At 49.9% G+C, this 22,221-nt stretch overlaps 1 protein-coding gene across 1 annotated transcript; it reads left to right on the top strand.

Moving 5' to 3' along the window:
* The first annotated feature begins 1,420 nt into the window (after positions 1-1,420).
* hhipl1 (HHIP-like 1) lies at positions 1,421-20,613 on the top strand. Its single transcript, XM_055640243.1, has 9 exons — positions 1,421-2,093; positions 7,085-7,731; positions 8,609-8,752; positions 10,279-10,607; positions 12,351-12,477; positions 13,983-14,128; positions 15,760-15,841; positions 17,419-17,501; positions 19,702-20,613. The coding sequence occupies exons 1-9, from the start codon at positions 1,794-1,796 to the stop codon at positions 20,220-20,222; spliced, it is 2,379 nt and encodes a 792-aa protein (XP_055496218.1). The 5' UTR covers positions 1,421-1,793; the 3' UTR covers positions 20,223-20,613.
* The last annotated feature ends 1,608 nt before the right edge of the window (positions 20,614-22,221 follow it).

Here is a 22,221-nt window from a genome sequence, read left to right as displayed (position 1 = left end):
TACACTGGTGCAGAAGTGCGAGCTTTCGACATGAATACTGTACATAGTTTAGTTTTTCATTTAACATATATTTGAGGGGGATTGGTCCAATATAGCGCTCACCCCCACTTTGTGACAAATGGGTTACATGCATTAACATGATCCTTACCCACTAACCTACAACCTATAGAAATTACATATTTAATTTCATCCGTTTATTATGCAGCGTTACAATTAAAGGACCTGTCCCACGTGGGCGTCTTTTGCACGTCACGCAGGTGGCCCGTGAAGAATTTGTGAATCCCAAAATCCTGGGGCGCTGCTCGCGACCGCGCGTCACTGCCTACGCCACCACGCCTCACCACGCGCCATGCGCGCGTAATGCATGCCATGTGCACATCACCTGCGTGTCACGTAAATAATGTCACGTAAATGACTCGCAAATGACGCCCAAGTGGGACAGGCCCTTAATAACGTACGTTTCAGTAGATAACAGGAGTATTGCTCGTTTGGTCACATACTCCATGTTTGCAGCAAGAAAGTGCATTTGTATGTTGAACACCCCTCATCCTCCTGCAATCCGAGGAATAAACTCTTAGCCTGCCCAGCCTCGCCCGATAACTCAGGCTCCTTAGTCCTGGAAACATCCTCATGACTTCATGGCCACACAGAACTGCACACAATATTCCAAGAGCCGACTGAAGAGAGTTTGATAAACTTACAACAGAACGTAGACGTTTATAATAGACACAAAATGCTGGAGGAACTCAGCGGGTCAGGCAGCATCTCCGGAGAGAAGGAATGGGTGACATTTCGGGTCGAGACCCTTCTTCAGACTGTAGGCTACTCCAGCAATTTGTGTCTACCTTCGGCATATAACACCACCTGCAGCTCCTTCCTGCATGTCCCAACTCATTCTTATACTCTGTGCCAATAGACAATAGGTGCAGGAGTAGGCCATTCGGCCCTTCGAGCCAACACCACCATTCAATGTGATCATGGCTGATCATCCCCAATCAGTACCCCGTTGCTGCCTTCTCCCCATATCCCCTGACTCCGCTATCTTTAAGAGCCCTATCTAACTCTCTCTTGGAAGTATCCAGAGAACTGGCCTCCACCGCCCTCTGAGGCAGAGAATTCCACACACTCACCACTCTCTGTGACAAAAAGTGTTTCCTCATCCCCGTTCTAAATGGCTTACTACTTCTTCTTAAGCTGTGGCCCCTGGTTCTGGACTCCCCCAACATCGGGAACATGTTTCCTGCCTCTAGTGTGTCCTAGCCCTTAACAATCTTATATGTTTCAATAAGAAACCCTCTCATCCTTCTAAACTCCAGAGTGTACAAGCCCAGCCGTTCCATTCTCTCTGCATATGACAGTCCTCTTGACTTAACTTGTATATGGAACGAGCTGCCAGAGGAGGTGGATTCACACACGCAGGGTACAGGAGCTCTCCAATGAAAGATAGTTATATTTTAACACGTTTACTGTTGTGCTGGGCTCTGTTTGCATTGGGTCACAGATAAAGCAGTTTAAAGATTGGCCAAGATGACGACATGGAACGTGACTGTGAGAAGCAGGTCCCTGGGCAAAGTTCACAGTCCGAGGGAGTTGACAGGGCCTCCCGTTTGTTTTTCCTTGCTGTAATTTGCGGTCAGCCACTTTCTTTGAAGGTAGACACAGAAAGCTGGAGTGACTCAGCGGGACAGGCAGTATCTCCGGAGAGAAGGTGATGGGTGACGTTTCGGGCCGGGACTCGGACTCGGACTGACTGTCCAGCAGCTCTGGGCCTCGTTCTCGCTCGGTCGCTGGAGATGAGGGAGGCCGGGACAGGCGGCAGTGGTTCTGGCCGGGGAGGTAGCAGGACATGGCCATTTTATATTCTCCTCCCCTGCGTCCTCCCTCTGGTCAGTGGCCACCCCCAGTGCCTGGACTTCAAACCTCCCTTCCGGCCTCCCCATGGCCTGGCCTTCTGCACCCGCTACGCCAGCCTGGGCTGCTGCGAGTCGGCCAAAGATGCTGAGATCAGGAGTCGCTTCTACAGGGTGATGGACAACGTTGACTACTCCCTGTACCACACCTGCGCCGGCTTTGTGCAGGACATCTTGTGTGGGGTAAGTGACACTATTATATTGCCACCTTCACGTGGTCCACCCTGTTTCGACGAATGCAATCAACCTGGCATGCACAAACAGAAGTTCAAACAGAACAACTTTAGGCTGTGCACGCCATTCGCAAGAAGAAGAAGAAGAAGAATGCATTATCACAGACAGTAGACAATAGGTGCAGGAGTAGGCCATTCGGCCCTTCGAGCCAGCACCGCCATTCAATGTGATCATGGCTGATCATCCCCAATCTGTACCCCGCTCCTGCCTTCTCCCCGTATCCCCTGACTCCGCTATCTTTGAGGGCTCTATCTAAAAGCCCTGTCCCACGGTACGAGTTATTTCCAAGAGCTCTCCCGAGTTTGCCCTGATTCGAATTCGGAGATTTACGGTAATGGCCACTCGTCGGTACTCGGGGCTCTCGTGGACATTTTTCATCGTGTTGAAAAATCTTCACGAGTCTTCCCGTGCTTACCTGCCGTTAGCGAGTCTTCCCGAGTACCTGCCATTAGCGTTACGAGCCACTAAGAGACGTCCCCGAGCTCTGACGTACCCGCTATGTTCATTCTCCGTGCTTACCATGAGCTTGCTTTTTTTTTTAAACACGGGAGAGCTCTTGGAATGAATTCGCACCGTGGGACAGGGCTATAAGCCTCTCTTGAAAGCCTCCAGAGAAGTGGCCTCCACTGCCTTCTGTGGCAGAGAATTCCACAGACTCACAACTCTCTGGGTGAAAAACATTTTTCCTCATCACTGTTCTAAATGGCATGCCCCTTATTCTGAAATGTTAGGGCCATAGACTGTGACGGAGGCCAAGGCAATAGATATTTCTATGGCAGAGATTGACTGATTCTTGATTAGTACGGGTGTCAGGGGTTATGGGGAGAAGGCAGGAGAATGGGGTTGAGAGGGAAAGATAGATCAGCCATGGAAGAATTTAATCCTGGGACACATGACAATAAAAGGCTCTTGACTATCGTGGGCCGTAGTCAGGATTGAACGTAGGTCTCTGGCGCTGTAAGGCAGCAATCCCACCGCTGAGCCACCGTGCCACCCAATTGTTATGGTGTGTTATGTTAGGAGCATGTTGCCAGGACTTGAGGGCCTGAGCTATAGGGTGAGATTGAGCAGCATGGGACTGCATTCCTTCCAGCACAGGAGGATGTGTATAAGATCACGAGAGGGGCAGATAGGGTGAATAAGAAAGTAAGTACGTTTACTGGCCAAGTATTCACATACATGGAATTTGCCTTGGTGCTCCGCCCGCAAGTAACAACATGACATACAGTGACAGTTACGAATTACTCAGAAAACACTAAACATTAATAATAATAAAACATTAATGAGAATACACCATTGATCAAGCATGTGAACCAACAAAATACCAGATCAAAGGGAGGCTACAGATTTTTGGTTGTTGAGTAGAGCAACTACTCGTGGATAAAAACTGTTTTTATGTCTGGCTGTGGCAGTTTTGACAATCCGGAGTCGCCTTCCAGAGGGAAGTGATTCAAAGAGTTTGGGGCCAGGGTGAGATGGGTCAGAGATGATCTTGCCCGCTCGCTTCCTGGCCCTTGCAGTGTACAGTTCGTCAAAGGAGGGAAGGTTGCAGCCAATAACCTTCTCTGCTGATCGGATGATTCGCTGCAGCCTCCAGGTATCGTGCTTGGTGGCTGAGCCAAACCAGACCATGATGGAGAAGGTGAGGACAGATTCTATGATGGCCGTGTAGAATTGGACCATCATTGCCTCTGGCAGATTGTGCTTCCTCAGCTGCCGCAGGAAGTGGAAGGGTTCCTTGAAGGAAGGAAGGAATGAGGAAGGGTTAGTTAGCAGTCTTGTTGTGCGTGGCCCCTTGGGCAAGAGTGACCATAATATGGTTGAGTTCTTCATTAGGATGGAGAGTGACATCGTTAATTCAGAAACAGGGTCCTGAACTTAAAGAAAGGTGACTTTGAGGGTATGAGACGTGAATTGGCCAAGATAGACTGGCAATTGATTCTGAAAGGGTTGACGGTGGATATGCAATGGAAGGCATTTAAATACTGCATGGATGAACTACAACAATTGTTCATCCCAGTTTGGCAAAAAAATAAATCAGGGAAGGTAGTGCATCCGTGAATAACAAGGGAAATCAGGGATAATATCAAAACAAAAGATGAAGCCTACAAATCAGCCAGAAAAAGCAGCCTACCAGAGGACTGGGAGAAATTCAGAGACCAGCAGAGGAGGACAAAGGGCTTAATTAGGAAAGGAAAAATAGATTATGAAAGAAACCTGGCAGGGAACATAAAAACTGACTGCAAAAGCTTTTATACATATGTGAAGAAAAAAAGATTAGTTAAAACAAATGTAGGTCCCTTGCAGTCAGAAAAGGGTGAATTGATCATGGGGAACAAGGGAATGGTAACCAATTGAATAACTACTTTGGTTCTGTCCTCACTAAGGAAGACATAAATAATCTGCCGGAAATAGCAGGGGGCCGCGGGTCAAAGGAGTTGGAGGAATTGAGTGAAATCCAGGTTAGCCGGGAAGTGGTGTTAGGTAAATTGAATGGATTAAAGGCCGATAAATCCCCAGGGCCAGATAGGCTGCGTCCCAGAGTACTTAAGGAAGTAGCCCCAGAAATAGTGGATGCATTAGTGATAATTTTTCAAAACTCTTTAGATTCTGGAGTAGTTCCTGAGGATTGGAGGGTAGCTAATGTAACACCACTTTAAAAAGGGTAGTGGAGAAACTGCTAGAATCAGTTATACTAAAGATGGGATAGCAGCACATTTGGAAAGTGGTGAAATCATTGGACAAAGTCAGCATGGATTTATGAAGGGCAAATCATGTCTGACGAATCTTATAGAATTTTTCGAGGATGTAACTAGTAGAGTGGATAAGGGAAAACCAGTGGATGTGTTATATCTGGACTTTCAGAAGGCTCTCGACAAGGTCCCACATAAGAGATTAGTATAAAACTTAAAGCACACGGTATTGGGGGTTCAGTATTGATGTGGATAGAGAACTGGCTGGCAGACAGGAAGCAAAGAGTAGGAGTAAACGGGTCCTTTTCACAATGGCAGGTAGTGACTAGTGGGGTACTGCAAGGCTCAGTTCTGGGACCCCAGCTATTTACAATATATGTTAATGATTTGGACGAGGGAATTGAATGCAACATCTCCAAGTTTACGGATGACACAAAGCTGGGGGGCAGTGTTAGCTGTGAGGAGGATGCTAGGAGGCTGCAAGGTGACTTGATAGGCTGGGTGAGTGGGCAAATGCATGGCAGATGCAGTATAATGTGGATAAATGTGAGGTTATCCACTTTGGTGGCAAAAACAGGAAAGTAGATTATTATCTGAATGGTGGCCATTTAGGAAAGGGGGAGATGCAACGAGACCTGGGTGTCATGGTACACCAGTCATTAAAAGTAGGCATGCAGGTGCAGCAGGCAGTGAAGAAGGCGAATAGTATGTTAGCATTCATAGCAAAAGGATTTGAGTATAGGAGCAGGGAGGTTCTACTGCAGTTGTACAGGGTCTTGGTGAGACCACACCAGGAGTATTGCATACAGTTTTGGTCTCCTAATCTGAGGAAAGACATTCTTGTCATAGAGGGAGTGCAGAGAAGGTTCACCAGACTGATTCCTGGGATGTCAGGACTTTCATATGAAGAAAGACTGGATCAACTCAGTTTGTACTCGCTAGAATTTAGAAGATTGAGGGGGATCTTATAGAAACTTACAAAATTCTTAAGGGGTTGGACAGGCTAGATGCAGGAAGATTGTTCCCAATGTTGGGGAAGTCGAGAACAAGGGGTCACAGTTTAAGGATAAGGGGGAAATATTTTACGACCGAGATGAGGAAAACATTTTTCACACAGAGAGTGGTGAATCTCTGGAATTCTCTCCCGCAGAAGGTAGTTGAGGCCAGTTCATTGATTATATTTAAGAGAGAGTTAGATGTGGCCCTTGTGGCTAAAGGAATCAGGGGGTTTGGAGAGAAGGCAGGTACAGGATACTGAGTTGGATGATCAGCCATGATCATATTGAATGGCGATGCAGGCTCGAAGGGCCGAATGGCCTATTCCTGCACCTATTTTCTATGTTTCTATGTTTCTAAGTACATCATCTGTTGTGCCTTTTTGACTGTACAGTCTTTTACCCAGAGTAGGGGAATCAAGAACCAGAGGGTGTAGGTTTAGGGTGAGAGGTGGTAGATTTAATGGGAACCTTTTCACTCGGTGGGTGGTGGTGATATGGAATAAGCTTCCAGAAGAAGTAGTTAATTGAGGCATGGAGAATCAGCTGGGAAAAGACTTCATCACCTCCGTAATTCACTGTGGACGCCGAACACCACAGCCCCACTCGCTCGGACCTGCCCCCCCCTCCCCCCCCCCCCCCCGCAAAGAGTGCGTCGCCCTGAACCTTAAGATTGTTAAGGGCTTGGACACACTAGAGGCAGGAAACATGTTCCCGATGTTGGGGGAGTCCAGAACCAGAGGCCACAGTTTACGAATAAGGAGTAAGCCATTTAGAACGGAGACGAGGAAACACATTTTCGCACAGAGAGTTGTGAGTCTGTTGAATTCTCTGCCTCAGAGGGCGGTGGAGGCAGGTTTTCTGGATGCTTTCAAGAGAGAGCTGGATAGGGATCTTAAAGATAGCGGTGTCATGGGATATGGGGAGAAGGCAGGAACGGGGTACTGATTGGGGATGATCAGCCATGATCACATTGAATGGCGGTGCTGGCTCGAAGGGCCAAATGACCTACTCCTGCACCTATTGTCTATTGAAACCCTTCTTCAGACTCATGGAACATGGATACATGGGTCGGACAGGTTTTCGAAGGATATGGGCCAAATGCGGGCAGGTGGGTCTAGTGTAGATGGGGCTTGGGAAGTGGGGCCGAAGGGCCTGTTTCCGTGCTGTACCACTGCTTGACGGTGTGACACAATTATCGATGGTCGGCATTGTCCACCTGGTCTGACCGCGGTGTGTGTCCCCTTTGTAGGAGTGCTCGCCCTACGCGGCCCACCTGTACGATGCAGAAGACCCTTCGACGCCCATCAGGCAGCTGCCGGGACTGTGCAGGGAATACTGCAGCGAGCTGTGGACCAAGTGCCGGCCCGTTCTGCCCCCCTTGGTGGAAGGTGGCCCTCTGCTGGACCTGGTGCTCAACAGGAGGAAGTTCTGCCAGGCCGTGAGGCTTGAGGATCTGGACTACTGCTTCCCGCACCTGCTGACGAACAGCAACCTGACCCGCAACCTGGGGGCGGTCAGCGAGGACACCGACGGCTGCCTCCAGCTGTGCCTGGAGGAGGTGGCCAATGGTCTGCGCAACCCGGTGGCCATGGTCCACGCCGGAGACGGCACTCACCGCTTCTTCATCGCCGAGCAGCTGGGCTTGGTGTGGGTCTACCTCCACACCAGGGCCCGGCTGGACAAACCCTTCCTCAACATCTCGCAGGCCGTCCTCACCTCACCCTGGGAAGGGGACGAGCGAGGATTCCTGGGGCTGGCCTTCCACCCCGGCTACAGGCACACGGGCAAGGTCTATGTCTACTACTCCGTGGAGCTGCGCCTCGAGGAGAAGATCCGAATCAGCGAGTTCACCGTCTCCTCCGACGACATGAACGTGTTGGACCATCGCTCCGAGAGGTCGGTGGTTCCGCGCACAAGCAACTGCAGAGGCTGCTTCCCTTCATCCTGTATCTGTACACTGTAGGCAGCTCGAGTGTACTCGCGTATAGTCTTTCCGCTGACTGGTGTGGAATGGGATATGGGGGAGAAGGCAGGAACGGGGTACTGATTGTGGAGAGTTATGCCCCTGTCCCACTTAGGAAACCTGAACGGAAACCTCTGGAGACTTTGCGCCCCACCCAAGGTTTCCGTGCAGTTCCCGGAGGTTTTTGTCAGTCTCCCTACCTGCTTCCACTACCTGCAACCTCCTGCAACCTACGGGAACCGCACGGAAACCTTGGGTGGGGCGCAAAGTCTCCAGAGGTTTCCGTTCAGGTTTCCTAAGTGGGACCAGAGGCGTTATGGTTAGGGAGAGGGGAGAAGAGGGAGTGACTGGGGTGAGACGTTTATCTTGCATTAGGGTTAGGGTTAGGGATAGGGATAGGGATAGGGTTAGGGTTAAGGTTAAGGTTAAGGTTATGGTTATGGAGACGGGAGAAGAGGGAATGACTGGGGCAAGACAGGGGGCCACAGCCTTAGAATAAAGGGGAGGCCATTTAAGACTGAGGTGAGGAAAAACTTTTTCACCCAGAGAGTTGTGAATTTGAGGAATTCCCTGCCACAGAGGGCAGTGTGGAGGCCAAATCACTGGATGGATTTAAGAGAGAATTAGATAGAGCTCTTGGGGATGGAGGAGTCAGGGGATATGGGGAGAAGGCAGGCACGGGTTATTGATTGGGGACGATCAGCCATGATCGCAATGAATGGCGGTGCTGGCTCGAAGGGCCGAATGGCCTCCTCCTACACCTATTGTCTATGTTTCTAAGACGTTTGTCTCGGGGTCTACTTTCTCTAGGATTATACTGGAAGTGGATGAACCAGCATCGAACCACAATGGCGGGCAGCTCCTGTTTGGGGACGACGGCTTCCTCTACATCTTCACCGGAGACGGCGGGATGGCCGGCGATCCTTTCGGCAAATACGGGAACTCACAAAACAAGTAATGCAAATTAAAAAAAAACATTCCTTAGTTTCACCAGTTGTCGATTTGTTTTTTCCCGAAATGATATTTGAGACTATATTATTCTGCGATTAAGTACGCCTCTCACTTTAAGGGTGTGCTCTCTAGTCTTTAGACAATAGACAATATGTGCAGGAGGAGGCCATTTGGCCCTTCGAGCCAGCACCGCCATTCAATGTCATCATGGCTGATTATCCCCAATTAGTACCCCGTTCCTGCCTTCTCCCCATATCCTATCTAACTGTCTTGAAAGCATCCAGAGAATTGACCTCCACCACCTTCTGACGCAGAGAATTCCACAGACTCACATCTCTCTGGGTGAAAAAGGTTTTTCCTCGTCTCCGTTCTACATAGCCGACCCCTCATTCTTAAACTGTAGCTCCTGGTTCTAGACTCCCCCAACATCGGGAACATGTTTCCTGGTCTAGCGTGTCCAATCCCTTAATAATCTTATATGTTTCAATAAGATCCCTCTCATCCTTTTAAATTCCAGAGTGTACAAGCCCAGCTGCTCCATTCTATCAACATATGACAGTCCCGCCATCCCGGGAATTAACCTGGTGAACCTACGCTGCGCTCCCTCAATAGCAAAAATGTCCTTCCTCAAATTTGGAGACCAAAACTGCACACAATACTCTAGGTGTGGTCTCACTAGGGCCCTGTACAGCTGCAGAAGGACCTCTTTGCTCCTATACTCAACTCCTCTTGTTATGAAGGCCAACATGCCATTCGCTTTCTTCACCGCCTGACACTTCCACCCTGAGAAAAAGGTTCTAACTGGCTATCCTATCTGTGCCTCTAATAATTGTATATCCTTCTATCAGGCCTCCCCTCAATTCTTGCTATTGAGGGAGTGCAGCGTAGGTTTACAAGGTTAATCCCCGGGATGGCGGGACTGTCAGATGCTGAGAGAACGGAGCGGCTGGGCTTGTACACTCTGGAGTTTAGAAGGATGAGAGGTTATCTCATTGAAACATATAAGATTGTTAATGGCTTGGACAAACTAGATACAGGAAACATGTTCCTGATTTTGGGGGAGTCCAGAACCAGGTGCCACAGTTTAAGAATCAGTAGTAAGCCATTTAGAACGGAGACCGGGAAACACCGTTTCTCACAGAGAGTTGTGAGTCTGTGGAATTCTCTGCCTCAGAGGGCGGTGAAGGCCGGTTCTCTGGTCGCTTTCAGGAGAGAGCTAGATAGGGCTCTTAAAGATAGCGGAGTCAGGGGATATGGGGAGATGGCAGGAAAGGGGTACTGATTGGGGATGATCATCCATGATCACATTGAATGGCGGTGCTGGCTCAAAGGACCAAATCGCCTACTCCTGCACCTGTTGTCTATTGTCTATTGTCATTCCTTCTCTCCGGAGATGCTGCCTGTCCCATTGGGTTTTTTTGTGTCTATCTTCGGATTAAACCAGCACCTGCAGTTCCTTCCTCCGCTTGAACTGAGCTGAAGGGTTGATGTGTGTCTTGTCTCTCTGCCTCTCCGCTCTCTCGCTGCAGGTCGGCCCTGCTGGGGAAGGTTCTCCGTGTTGACGTCAACCACAACCACCGCGGGCCGCTTTACCGCATCCCGGTGGACAACCCCTTTGCCCGGGACCCCGGCGCCCGCCCGGAGGTCTACGCCTACGGGGTGCGGAACATGTGGCGGTGTTCCGTGGACCGGGGGGACCCTCTGACCAAAGAAGGCAAGGGGAGAATCTTCTGCGGCGACGTCGGCCAGAACAAGTACGAGGAGGTGGACATCATCGAGAAAGGCCGCAACTACGGCTGGAAGGCCAAGGAAGGCTTTTCTTGCTACGATAAGAAACTCTGCGCCAACTCTTCCTTAAGTAAGACATTTTTTTTTTAAATCACCTAAGCTGTGGAGTCAGGGGATCTGGGGAGAATACGGGGAAAATAACGGAAGGCAGGTAGGAACGGGGTACTGATTGGGGATGATCAGCCATGATCACATTGAATGGCGGTGCTGGCACGAAGGGCCGAATGGCCTACTCCTGCACCTATTGTCTATTGTCTAAACTAGTGTGGGGAATCGCTGGTCGGCGTGGACTCGGTACGCCAAAGGGCCTGTTTCCGCGCTGTATCTCTAAACTAAATTAAATTAAGACCCTAACGTCTGATCGAATTGGAATCGGCAGCCAATCTTCACTCGACCCAGTATTTTCTAATGTCGTTTAGAGCTGACCAGCGACCACTCCGTACACTAGCACCATTCTTCAAACTGGGAACAATTTACAATTTACAGAAGCCAATTAACCTACAAATCTGCACGTCTTTGGAGTGTGGAATGAAACCGGAGCACCCGGAGAAAACCCACGCAGGTCACGGGGAGAACGTGCAAACTCCGTACAGGCAGCACCCGTAGTCAGGATCAAACCCGGGTCTCTGGCGCTGTTAGGCAGCAACTCTACCGCTGCGCCACCCTGCCACCCTTTCAGTAGACAATAGACAATAGGTGCAGGAGTAGGCCATTAGGCCCCTCGAGAGCCCCATTCACTGTGATAATGGCTGATCATCCCCAATCAGTACCCCGTTCCTGCCTTCTCCCCATATCCCCTGACTTCGCTATCTTTTAGAGCCCTATCTAGCTCTCTCTTTCCTGGGCTATTAGGCTGTGGTTATTAATAGAACATAGAACTGTACAGCCCAGAAACAGGCCCTTTAGCTCACATTGTCCATGTTTCACCTAGAGTCGGGGAATCAAGTACCAGGGGGACATGCATTTAATGTGGGAGGGGAAAGATTTATTAGGAATCTGAGGAGCAACTTTTTCACTCAGAGAGTGGTGGGTGTATGGAACGAGCTGCCAGAGGCGGTAGTTGAGGCAGGTACCATTTAACAGGCACTTGGACAGGTACATGGATCGGAATGGTTTAGAGGGATATGGGCCAAATGCAGGCAAATGGGACTAGTGTAAATGGGGCAACTTGATCGGCATGGATGCGTTGGTACATGTCGTTACTGTACGGGGCTGGACGACTCTGATAAGTTGGAAACATAGAAGGTAGGAGCAAGAAGCCATTCAGCCCATCAATTCTGTTCTATGACCACACACACACACACACACACTGTATTTTGTTTTTGTCGTTTAGTATATTTCTTTCCAGTGTACTATGTTTACAGATTCTGGTGTGCCAGGCTGCAAGTGAAGGGCCTGTCCCACTTATGCGATTTTTTTCGGCGACTTGCTGGCACCCGTCATAGTCGCGGCAGGTGGTCGAAAATGTTCAACATGCTGAAAATCCAGCGGCGACCAGATAAAGGTACGGCTCTTTGGGCGACTACTCACCACCAAACAGACATCACACCGCGACATGTCAGTATGGTCATGAGTAGTCACCCAAAGAGCCAAACCTTTTTCTGGACTAGTATTCTGGACTAGCCGCTGGATTTTCAACATGTTGAACATTTTCGGCCACCTGCCGCGACTATGACGGGTGCCGGCAAGTCACTGAAAAAATTGGCGTGAGTGGGTCAGGCCCTTTAGTATTTCATTGTTCTATCTGGGACACATGACAATAAAACAATCACCAGACTCTCTGACTCTCTTTCACCCTTTCCGTTTTTTACAGATGACGTCCTGCCTATTTTTGCCTATCCTCACAGTGTGGGCAAGTCGGTCACGGGGGGCTACATTTACAGAGGCTGCCAGTCCCCCAATCTCAATGGACTCTACATATTCGGAGACTTCATGAGTGGGTGAGTCGCTGGCGACTAGGGAGGTCACGGTCAAAGATCCTATAGCGAGCAAGATAGTCCACTCGATGAAAAATACGTAGTTCGGTCACGGGCAGATTCACGGGTAATTTAAGGCCCCTTTTCCGTAACCAGCTTACGTCTCCGCACCAAAGATCCCGTAGGATACTAGTGCGGAGACGGAAGCCGGTTACGGAAACATCCTCGTAAAAATAAAAGTTATTTGGTAAAAACCTTCTCCTCATTTTCAGAATTTTAATTTATTAACACAAACTGTTCCCCCGCAACGTTGATTACACTGTGAGTTGGGTCGGGTCGGGTTACGGAAATGGATGAAAAAAAGGCCCACGTTCCGCCCCGTTGCGTATTACACGTCAGCCCATTGCATTTAGCAGGAGTGGTCTATCAACAGAGTTGCTGCCTCGCAGACCCGGGACCAAACTTCTGTACCTCTTGCCTGATGGGAGAGGGGAGAAGGAAGAACAGGTCCTTTGGCCCACTGAGTCCATGCCATGAGTTCAGCACCCCCATAGTGCCGGCTCCATCAGGTGGTTTACGTTATTTGGGTCACCAACTTGACCGAAAAAGCACCTCGGCCCACGGCCTGCCAGGAAAGTACTCAATGACCAGAGAACAGAGCAGTGAATAACACTAGACAATAGGTGCAGGAGTAGGCCATTCGGCCCTTCGAGCCAGCATCGCCATTCAATGTGATCATGGCTGATCATCCACAATCAGTACCCCGTTCCTGCCTTCTCCACATATCCATTATTTTTAAGAGCCCTATCTGGCTCGCTCTTGAAAGCATCCAGATAACCGGCCTCCACCGCCCTTCTGAGGCAGAGAATTCCACAGACTCACAACTCTCTGTGAGAAAAAGTGTTTCCCCGTCTTCGTTCTAAATGGCTTACTCCTTATTCTTAAACTGTGGCCCCTGGTTCTGGACTCCCCCAACATCGGGAACACGTTTCCTGCCTCTAGCGTGTCCAAGCCCTTAATAATCTTATATGTTTCAATGAGATCCCTCTCATCCTTCTAAACACCAGAGTGTACAAGCCCAGCTGCTCCATTCTCTCAGCATATGACAGTCCCGCCATCCCGGGAATTAACCTGGTGAACCTACGCTGCACTCCCTCAATAGCACGAATGTCCTTCCTCAAATTAGGGGACCAAAACTGCACAAGTAAGAGAAACAAAAAGGGTATGAGGAATAATATTGTTTACGTAGCGGACGGAACAGTGTGTAGGAAAGGACTTCAGCTGCCGGTTTAAACCGAAGATAGACACAAAATGCTGGAGTAACTCTGCGGGACGGGCAGCATCTCTGGAGAGAAGGAATGGGTGACGTTTCGGGTCGAGATTCTTCTTGAAACTGAGCAGTGGGTATATGCAGTAAGTTTTCAACGAGGTCCCCACTTCGTCCCTCTAAATGGCTTCTAAATCATGCTTCCGTTAGCTGTGAACCCTCACCAGCATTGCCTGCCATCTGCTGTCCCTGTCCCTTGCAGGCGCCTCATGGCGTTGGCGGAAGATTCCAGAAGCGGCACCTGGCATGATCACAAGATCTGCATGGGCAGGGGCCAGACCTGCCTGTTCCCGGGTCTCTGCAACCAGTATCATCGCTACATCATTTCCTTCGGCGAGGATGAAGCAGGTAACTCCCTTTCCCTTTGCCCCACCACCCCCCCCCCCCCCCCCCCCCCCCCATCCCCGATTCCATGTCCTCAATGCCGGCTCTACACTATCGGGCGGGGTAGAACCCCTGGGCGACACGGCGTTGCAGCGGGTAGAGCCGCTGCCTCCCGGCGCCAGAGACCCGGGTCCCATCCCGACCTCCAATGCTGTCTGTGTGGAGTTTGCAACTTCTCCCTGTGGGTTGCCTCCGGGCGCTCCGGTTTCCCCACTGCATCCCAAAGACGTGCGGGTTTGTCGGTTAATTGTCCCTCTGTAAGTTGCCCCCTGGTGTGTGGGGAGTGAATGGGAAAGTGGGATAACACGGAACTGGTGCGAATGGCTGATCGATGGTCAGCGTGGACTCGGTGGGCCGAAGGGCCTGTTTCCATGCTGTATCTTTCAATTGATTCAATCAATCTGTTTCTAAATCAAAATTCCAACGGATATACACCAAAAAATGCTTCAGTGGATATGATGCACTCTGATATTCAGTGAAGAGGTGTCAAATATAAGAGTTCAGATGGTTTCCATTTTTAGGTTTAGGTTTCGGTTTTCATGCCCTCTAGGCTTTGGCACTTCCACCTTGGGAAACAAATTCTGGCTGTCTACCCTATCTATGCCTCTCGTAATTTTATATACTTCCATCCCTCAACTTCCAATGTTCCTGGGAACTCTGACAGTGGCCTTTCAAGGTGCCGGTTTTTCAGGCGACTGCTGGCAACTTGACAGCCGCTGGCAGTCCGCTGAAAAATCACCGAAGTGGGACAGGGCCATAGCTGGTGTGCTCACGAACGGGGCCAAGGTTTATAGTTAAAGATTAACTGAATGCGCGTGAGTGCCGGGGCTGTCTCGTTCAATGAAGAAACATTGTGTGTACACAACCTAGTGTGTAGAGTGTACCTCTACACACAAACAGATCAGATACCGAAGAAGGGTCTCTACCGAAACGTCACCCATCCCTTCTCTCCAGAGATGCTTCCAGTCCCGCTGAGTTACTCCAGCATTTTGTGCCTAGCTTCAGATCAGACTCAAGCACAACAGGTAGAGCAAAGGGGAAGATTCAGAGTGCAGAATATAGTTCTCAGCATTATAGCGCATCAGTTCCACAGACAAAATGGCACGGTGGCGCAGCGGTAGAGTTGCTGCCTCGCAGCGTCAGAGACCCAGGTTCCATCCTGACTATGGGTGCTGTCTGTACGGAGTTTGCACGATCTCCCTGTGACCCTGTGGGTTTTCCCCCAGTGCTCCGGTTTCCTCCCACATTCCAAAGACGTACAGGTTTGTAGGTTAAATCCAAAGACGTACAGGTTCGGTAAAAATGTTAAATTGTAAATAGCGTGTAGGAAGATGCTAGTGTACGGTGGTGATCGCTGGTCGGTGCGGGCTTGGCGGGCCGATCGGCCTGTTTCCGTGCTGTTATCTCTAAAACTAAAACTAAAGACTAAAACAAGGTCCAATGTCCGCAATGGGTTAGAGGTGAATCGGACAGTACCCTAGCTTATGGATGGGCTGTTCAGAAGCCTGATCACAGAGGCCTGGTTTTTAGGTAAAAAACGTATTGCTCTGAGTTGCAATAAAAATCCTTACAGCTGTCTCTTCTTGTTTCCCTAGGAGAATTATACTTCCTATCCACCCGGATACCAACATCCACATCCCCAACTGGAGTTGTTTACAAAATAGTCGATCCTGCAAGGTAAGCCACAGTAACAGAAACAAGTAAATAGTTTGGTTCAGTTTAGATTATTGTCACGTGTACAGTGAAACGCGTTTGTTGCGTGCTATCCAGTCAGCAGAAAGACTACACATGATTACAATCGAGCCATTCGCAGTGTACAGATACAGGATAAGGGAATAACGTTTAATTCATCCATCATCGTTGAAAACATTAGCGACGCAGTGGCGCTGGTTTCCGACGGGAACGGTGACGGACGCACCACACGTCTCTGTCCTCCAGTTCCTGCGGACTTCCGCCGCTGGAAGTACAGGGTTTTGGTGTGTGTGTGCTTTATCATCGTTCCTTACAATGCCATGTACGACAGTGATCGCAACTTCTACTGAAGGCAGACAAAAATGCTGGAGAAACTCAGCGGGTGCGGCAGCATCTATGGAGCGAAGGAATAAGTGATGTTTCGGGTCGAGACCCTTCTTCAGATTGATGTGGGGGGGGTGGTGGGCGCAGGAAGAAGAAAGGAAGAGGCAGAGACAGTGGGCTGTGGGAGAGCTGGGAAGGGGAGGGGAAAGAGGGAGAAAGCAAGGACTACCTGAAATTGGAGAAGTCAATGTTCTTACCACTGGGGTGTAAACTACCCAAGTGAAATATGACGTGCTGCTCCTCCAATTTACACTGACTCTGGCCATGGAGGAGGCCCAGGACAGAAAGGTCGGATTCGGAATGGGAGGGGAAGTTGAAGTGCTGAGCCACCGGGCGATCAGGTTGGTTATGGCGAACAGTGCGGAGGTCATGGGCGAAACGATCGCCGAGCCTACGCTTGGTCTCACCGATGTAGAGCAGCTGACACCTAGAGCAGCGCGGATGAGGATGCAATAGATGAGGTTGGAGGAGGTGCAGATTAGGTTGGAGGAGGGGGAGGGGGAGGGAGAAGTCTCTGGAGAGGAATTGTAGAGTCGTAGTCACACAGCACAGAAACAGGCCCTTCGGCCCAACTCGCCCACACTGGCCAACATGTCCCAACTACGTTATGTTGGGGGAGTCCAGAACCAGGAGCCACAGTTTAAGAATAAGGGGTAAGCCGTTTAGAACGGCGACGACGAAACACTTTTTCTCACAGAGAGTTGTAAGTCTGTGGAAATCTCTGCCTCAGAGGGCGGTGGAAGACGGTTCTCTGGATACTTTCAAGAGAGAGCAAGATAGGGCCCTTAACGATAGCGGAGTCAGGGGGTATGGGGAGAAGGCAGGAACGGGGTACTGATTGCGGATGATCAGCCATGATCACATTGAATGGCGGTGCTAGCTCGAAGGGCCGAATCGCCTATTCCTATTGTCTATTGACCTGTGCTATGTTCTGTAACACTCAATTTTCTCTGTGTTGGATCGATACAGAGCGAAGCACCCACTACGCTGAAGAAGGGTCTCGGCCCGAAACGTCACCAATTCCTTCTCCCCAGAGATGCTGCCTGTCCCGCGGAGTTACTCCAGCATTTCGTGTCTACCTCCCTCTGTACCCTCTCAGGGCAGGGACAGCATGGGTGGGTGTGGGGGGGAGAAAGGGGTCACCTCAAGCATAATCACTTGTTGTGTCCATTTCCCAGGAGAGCCCCGCCCAGGAAATGTCGCTACTCACCGCTGGCAGTGAAAGTGAAAAGCAAACTCATCAACTTTGCACCTCGGCCAAGTAAGTTCTCTTATTATTGTGGAGCTGTGCGTGCGTGTTTCACACTTCTGTACCACTTGCCCGATGGGAGAGGGGAGAAGAGGGAGTGACTGGGGGTGAGACTGGTCCTTGATTATGCTGCTGGCCTTGCCGAGGCAGCGTGAGGTGTAGATGGAGTCAATGGAAGGGAGGTTGGGTTGCGTGATGGTCTGGGCTACATCCACAATTCTCTGCAATTTCTTGCTGTCTTGGATGGAGCTGTTCCCAAACCGAGCTGTGATGCATCCCGATAAAATGCTCTCTACGGCGCATCTGTAGAAGTTGGGGAGAGTTGTTGGGGACATGCAGAACTTCCTAAACCTTCAAAGGAAGTAGAGGTGTCGATGTGCTTTCTTGGTCGTTGCTTCAATATGGGTGGCCCAGGAGATGTAGTTGGTGATATTGACGCCTAGTTTTCAACCTTCCCTACTTTGGCACCGTCAATGCAAACTGGGGAATGTGGACAACTTCACTTCCTGAAGTCCATCACTGTCCCCTTTGTCTTGCTGACATTGAGAGAAAGGTTGTTGATCTCGACACGCGGACACGAGGTTCTCGATCTCCTTCCCGTACTCCGTCTCATCATTAGTTGTTATCCGACCCACGACGGTGGTGTCGTCTGTGGAATTATTAAAATTGAATTAGATTAGTACGTGGCTGCACAGTGGTGGGTGTACAAGGAGTAAAGATGGGGCTGAGAACGCAGCCTTGTGGAGCACCAGTGTTGAGGGTCATCGTAGAGGATAATTTGTAGGGCAGCACGGTGGGCTCATGCGTTGATTTGCAGCCTCACAGCCAACACCCGGGTTTCGATCCTGACGACGTGTGCTTCCTTGTACGAGATTTACATTCTCCCTCTGACCTCCCCTATCCTCACTGAGTGGGGTCTGTTGGTCAGGAAGTCAAGGATCCAGTTATAGAGATGAGAGCTGGCACTAAATCCAGTGAGTTTGGTGACGAGCATGGATGGTGTAATGGTATTAAAGGCAGAGCTGTAGTTTATGCCATAGCTATCTCTCTCTCTCACAGCACGGAAACAGGCCCCAACTTACTTATCCATGCTGACCAAGACGCCCCATCTACACTGGTCCCACCTGCCTCCATCTGACCCACATCCTATCCATGCACCTGTCCAAATGCCTTTTAAACTGCCTGTATGGGGAGAAGGCAGGCACGGGTTATTGATTGGGGCCAATCAGCCATGATCACAATGAATGGTGGTGCTGGCTCGAAGGGCCGAATGGCCTCCTCCTGCACCGATTTTCTATGTTTCTATGTTTCTTGTTAAATAACGTCTCGTTTACTTTCAACCTGTGTGCTCCAGTCTTAGAATCTTCTACCCTGGGAGAAAGACTGTGAGTGTTCACTTTATCTGTGCCTTCTCATGATCTTGTGCACCTCAATAAGGTCACCCCTCAGCCTCCTGCGCTCCAAAGATAACTCCCAGCCAGCTCAACCTCTCCCTGTAGATCAGGCCCTCAAGTCCTGGCAACATCTTCAGAATCTTCTCTACGCCCTTTCCAGCTTCACTGACTGGGCGTATAAACAAGGAACTGCAGATGCTGGTTTACACCAAAAAACTCCAACTACAGGCGCTGTCTGTACGGAGTCTGCACGTTCTCCCCGTGACTTGCATGGGTTTTCTCTGAGATCTTCGATTTCCTCCCACACTCCAAAGACGTACAGGTTTGTAGGTTTAATTGACTTGGTAAATGTAAAAATTGCCCCCAGTGTGTATAGGATGGCGTTGATGTGCGGGGATCGCTGGTCGGCGCGGACCCGTTGGGCCGAAGGGCCTGTTTCTAAGCTGGATCTCTAAACTAAAAACCACGTGGGTTTTCTCCGGGAGCTCCGGTTTCCTCCCACGCTCCAAAGACGTGCGGATTTGTAGGTTAATTGGCTTCTGTAAACAGTCCCTAGTGTGTGGGATAGTGCTAGTGTACTGGGTGATCGCTGGTCGGCGCGGACCCAGTGGGCTGAAGGGCCTGTTTCCATGCCGTATCTCTAAAAGTGAAACTCAAGAGAGACAAAATACTGGAGTAACTCAGCGAGCCAGGCCGCATCTCTGGAGAAGAGGGGAGGGGTGAGGTTTCGGGTTGGGACCCTTCGTCAGACTGACTGAGTTTTTGGTGCCTTGCACTCATTCCTTGCCGACACTGACCCTGTCCTTTGCCCCCTCCAGGATTGTCTCAGCGACTGAGGAAGAAGCAGGGACGGCCAAGAGGGAGAGGGAGAGGGAGAGGAAGGCAGGGCTCTGGAGCCGGGAACAGCACCGACTGGTTTGTGGAGCTGCTGAGATCTCTGGAGAAGTTGCAGGCGGGCCAGGATGGTGATGGCGGTCGGGGGTCGGTGGAGGTGGCGGAGGTCCCGGTGGACGGAGCGGTGCGCCTGGCCGGCGTGGACAGCGGGCCAGACCGGGGCACGGTGGAGGTGTACGTGGGAGGGGTGTGGGGCACCGTGTGCGATGACCTGTGGGACCTGCGCTCGGCCGGGGTGGTGTGCCGGCAGCTGGGATTCCCGGCTGCCCTGGCCACCTTCCGGCAGGCGGAGCTGGGCGTGGGCGGTGGGCCGGTGCTGCTGGACGACGTGCGGTGCCGGGGAGGCGAGGACAACCTGCTGCAGTGCCCGCACGCCCCCATCGCCGAGATTAACTGCTCCCACAGCGAGGACGCTGGAGTCTTGTGCGGGAACGCACGGTCTTGAAAACACCACGGAAAATGCCTGCCGACAACGGGAAATAACAGCGCAAAGGGGCAGTCAGTCCCTGGGACCACAACCTTGCAACAGGAGACATACACTGGTACTGGGAATAAAGTAATCGTCACACAGCGCAGAAACAGGCCCTTCAGACCAACACGGCCAACATGCCCCATCTACACAAGTCCTACTTACTTGTGCTTGGCCCATATAATAATAATAAATAACTTTATTTATATAACACTTCTCATACAATTGAATGCAAGCCAAAATGCTTTCCACAAGATCGCAGGTCCAAACAAAAATACAATTTAAAACAGTAAGGACATAGGCAGTTAATAGCACAGATTTATATAATAAATATCCATATATAACTATAAAACTGATCGTGGATGTGGATGTTTTTATTTATTTGTTTGAGTGTGATCACTTCTCAAAAAAACGACGCGCTAACGGTGAACATTTTTACCTTTTCCGTTAGAGATTTATCCCGTGGAGTCCAAAATAGCTTATTTGAAAAATTAATGCATTAATTCTCGAGTTATTAATCAAAATGTTCAAAAATCTGAAGAAACTTGGGAAAAAAACAACTTCATTTTCCCCTGTGCTTACAGCTGTGACGTCACAATGGGATTGTAGCCCTGCTCGCAACATTGTTGCTATCCAAGTACACCAAGTCCTGCTTGCCCTAGCAAGTGCAAATGCATTTTTTTTAAATCACAGTACACTGAGTCCTGCTAGCTAGCAAGTGTGTAATTACATTTTTTTTAAATCACAGTACACCGAGTCCTGCTAGCCCTAGCAAGTGCAATTGCATTTTTTTAAAGTTTAAAAATGAGGGAGGGTGCATAAGGCGAAATGATCAGCCCCTGCGCAGTTGTTGGCTATGGGTGAGTGGTGGAATATTGCGTTGGCGAATGGGTTGCGTTGGGAGACCAGGCCTCCCGTGTGACAGGGACCCAACAGGTCCCACTTGGTATAGTAAAATATAAAATTGAGAGTGTAAAAAGATAAATGAAGTAATGTCAGTTAAAAGGTTGATTAAATAAACACGTTTTTAGCTGCCATTTAAAAATGTCAACTGAGTTGGCGTCTCTCGTAGCCCGGGGTCGGGTATTGCACAGCTCGGGGGCCTCATTGAAAGAGGCTGCTTCACCAATTGCTGCAGCGTTGAGAGGCATAAGGGCTTGTCCCACAGCCGGCATCATTGACTAACGTATCAGGTCACCGAAAAATTTGCGGCGTGATGTGGCATGATGACATATTGACGCGCGGTGTGTTTTTTCAAGTGTCGCAACATTTTTTTGTCGCCGTTGGATTTTGAAATGTTCAAAATCTTTTGGCGACCCTGATATGATGCCGGCAGTCGCTGAAAAAATCGCCAAGTGGGACAGACCCTTAACAGGCCGGCATCAGAAGACCTGAATGCTCGAGCAAGGGCATGGCGAAGGAGGGACCCTTCTTCAGACCTTTGAAATCCACAGATTCACAACTCTCTGCGTGAAAATGTTTGTCCTCATCTCAGTCCTAAATGACCTACCCTTATTCTTAAACTGTGACCCCTGGTTCTGGACTCCCCCAACATCGGGAACATTTTTCCTGCATCTAGCCTGCCCAGTTCACCCTCCCCATAAGAACAGGCCAGAGTCTTTAATTGTTATTTCATCTCCTAGGCCAGCTTTAATTGTTATTTGTTAACCCGCTTAAAAGCCTGTAAACACAATTCCCATAGCGATAACCCCATACCACATAATTAAGCAAAGACCAAAGTCCGTAGTGCCCAAGATCATTGCTGAGGTTAGCGTTTTGCTAAGCTCACGTGGAAACAGGCCCTATCTGTCCACCGACCAGCGATCCCCACATATTTTTGTCCCCTTTGACCTAGCTCACGAACTCTGCCGAGTTTGCCCTTGACTCATACTCGCAGCATTGGTCGCCACGAGGTCGTAGGTAGGTCGTAGCAGGTCGTGATGTTAGTCGTAGGTACTCGTGGCATCAAGTAGGT

The sequence above is a fragment of the Leucoraja erinacea genome, chromosome 9 (genome assembly GCF_028641065.1).
Source record: "Leucoraja erinacea ecotype New England chromosome 9, Leri_hhj_1, whole genome shotgun sequence".
Lineage (NCBI taxonomy): Eukaryota > Metazoa > Chordata > Chondrichthyes > Rajiformes > Rajidae > Leucoraja > Leucoraja erinaceus.
Note: the sequence above shows the minus strand (reverse complement) of the source record. Positions and strands in the feature narration are given on the sequence as shown.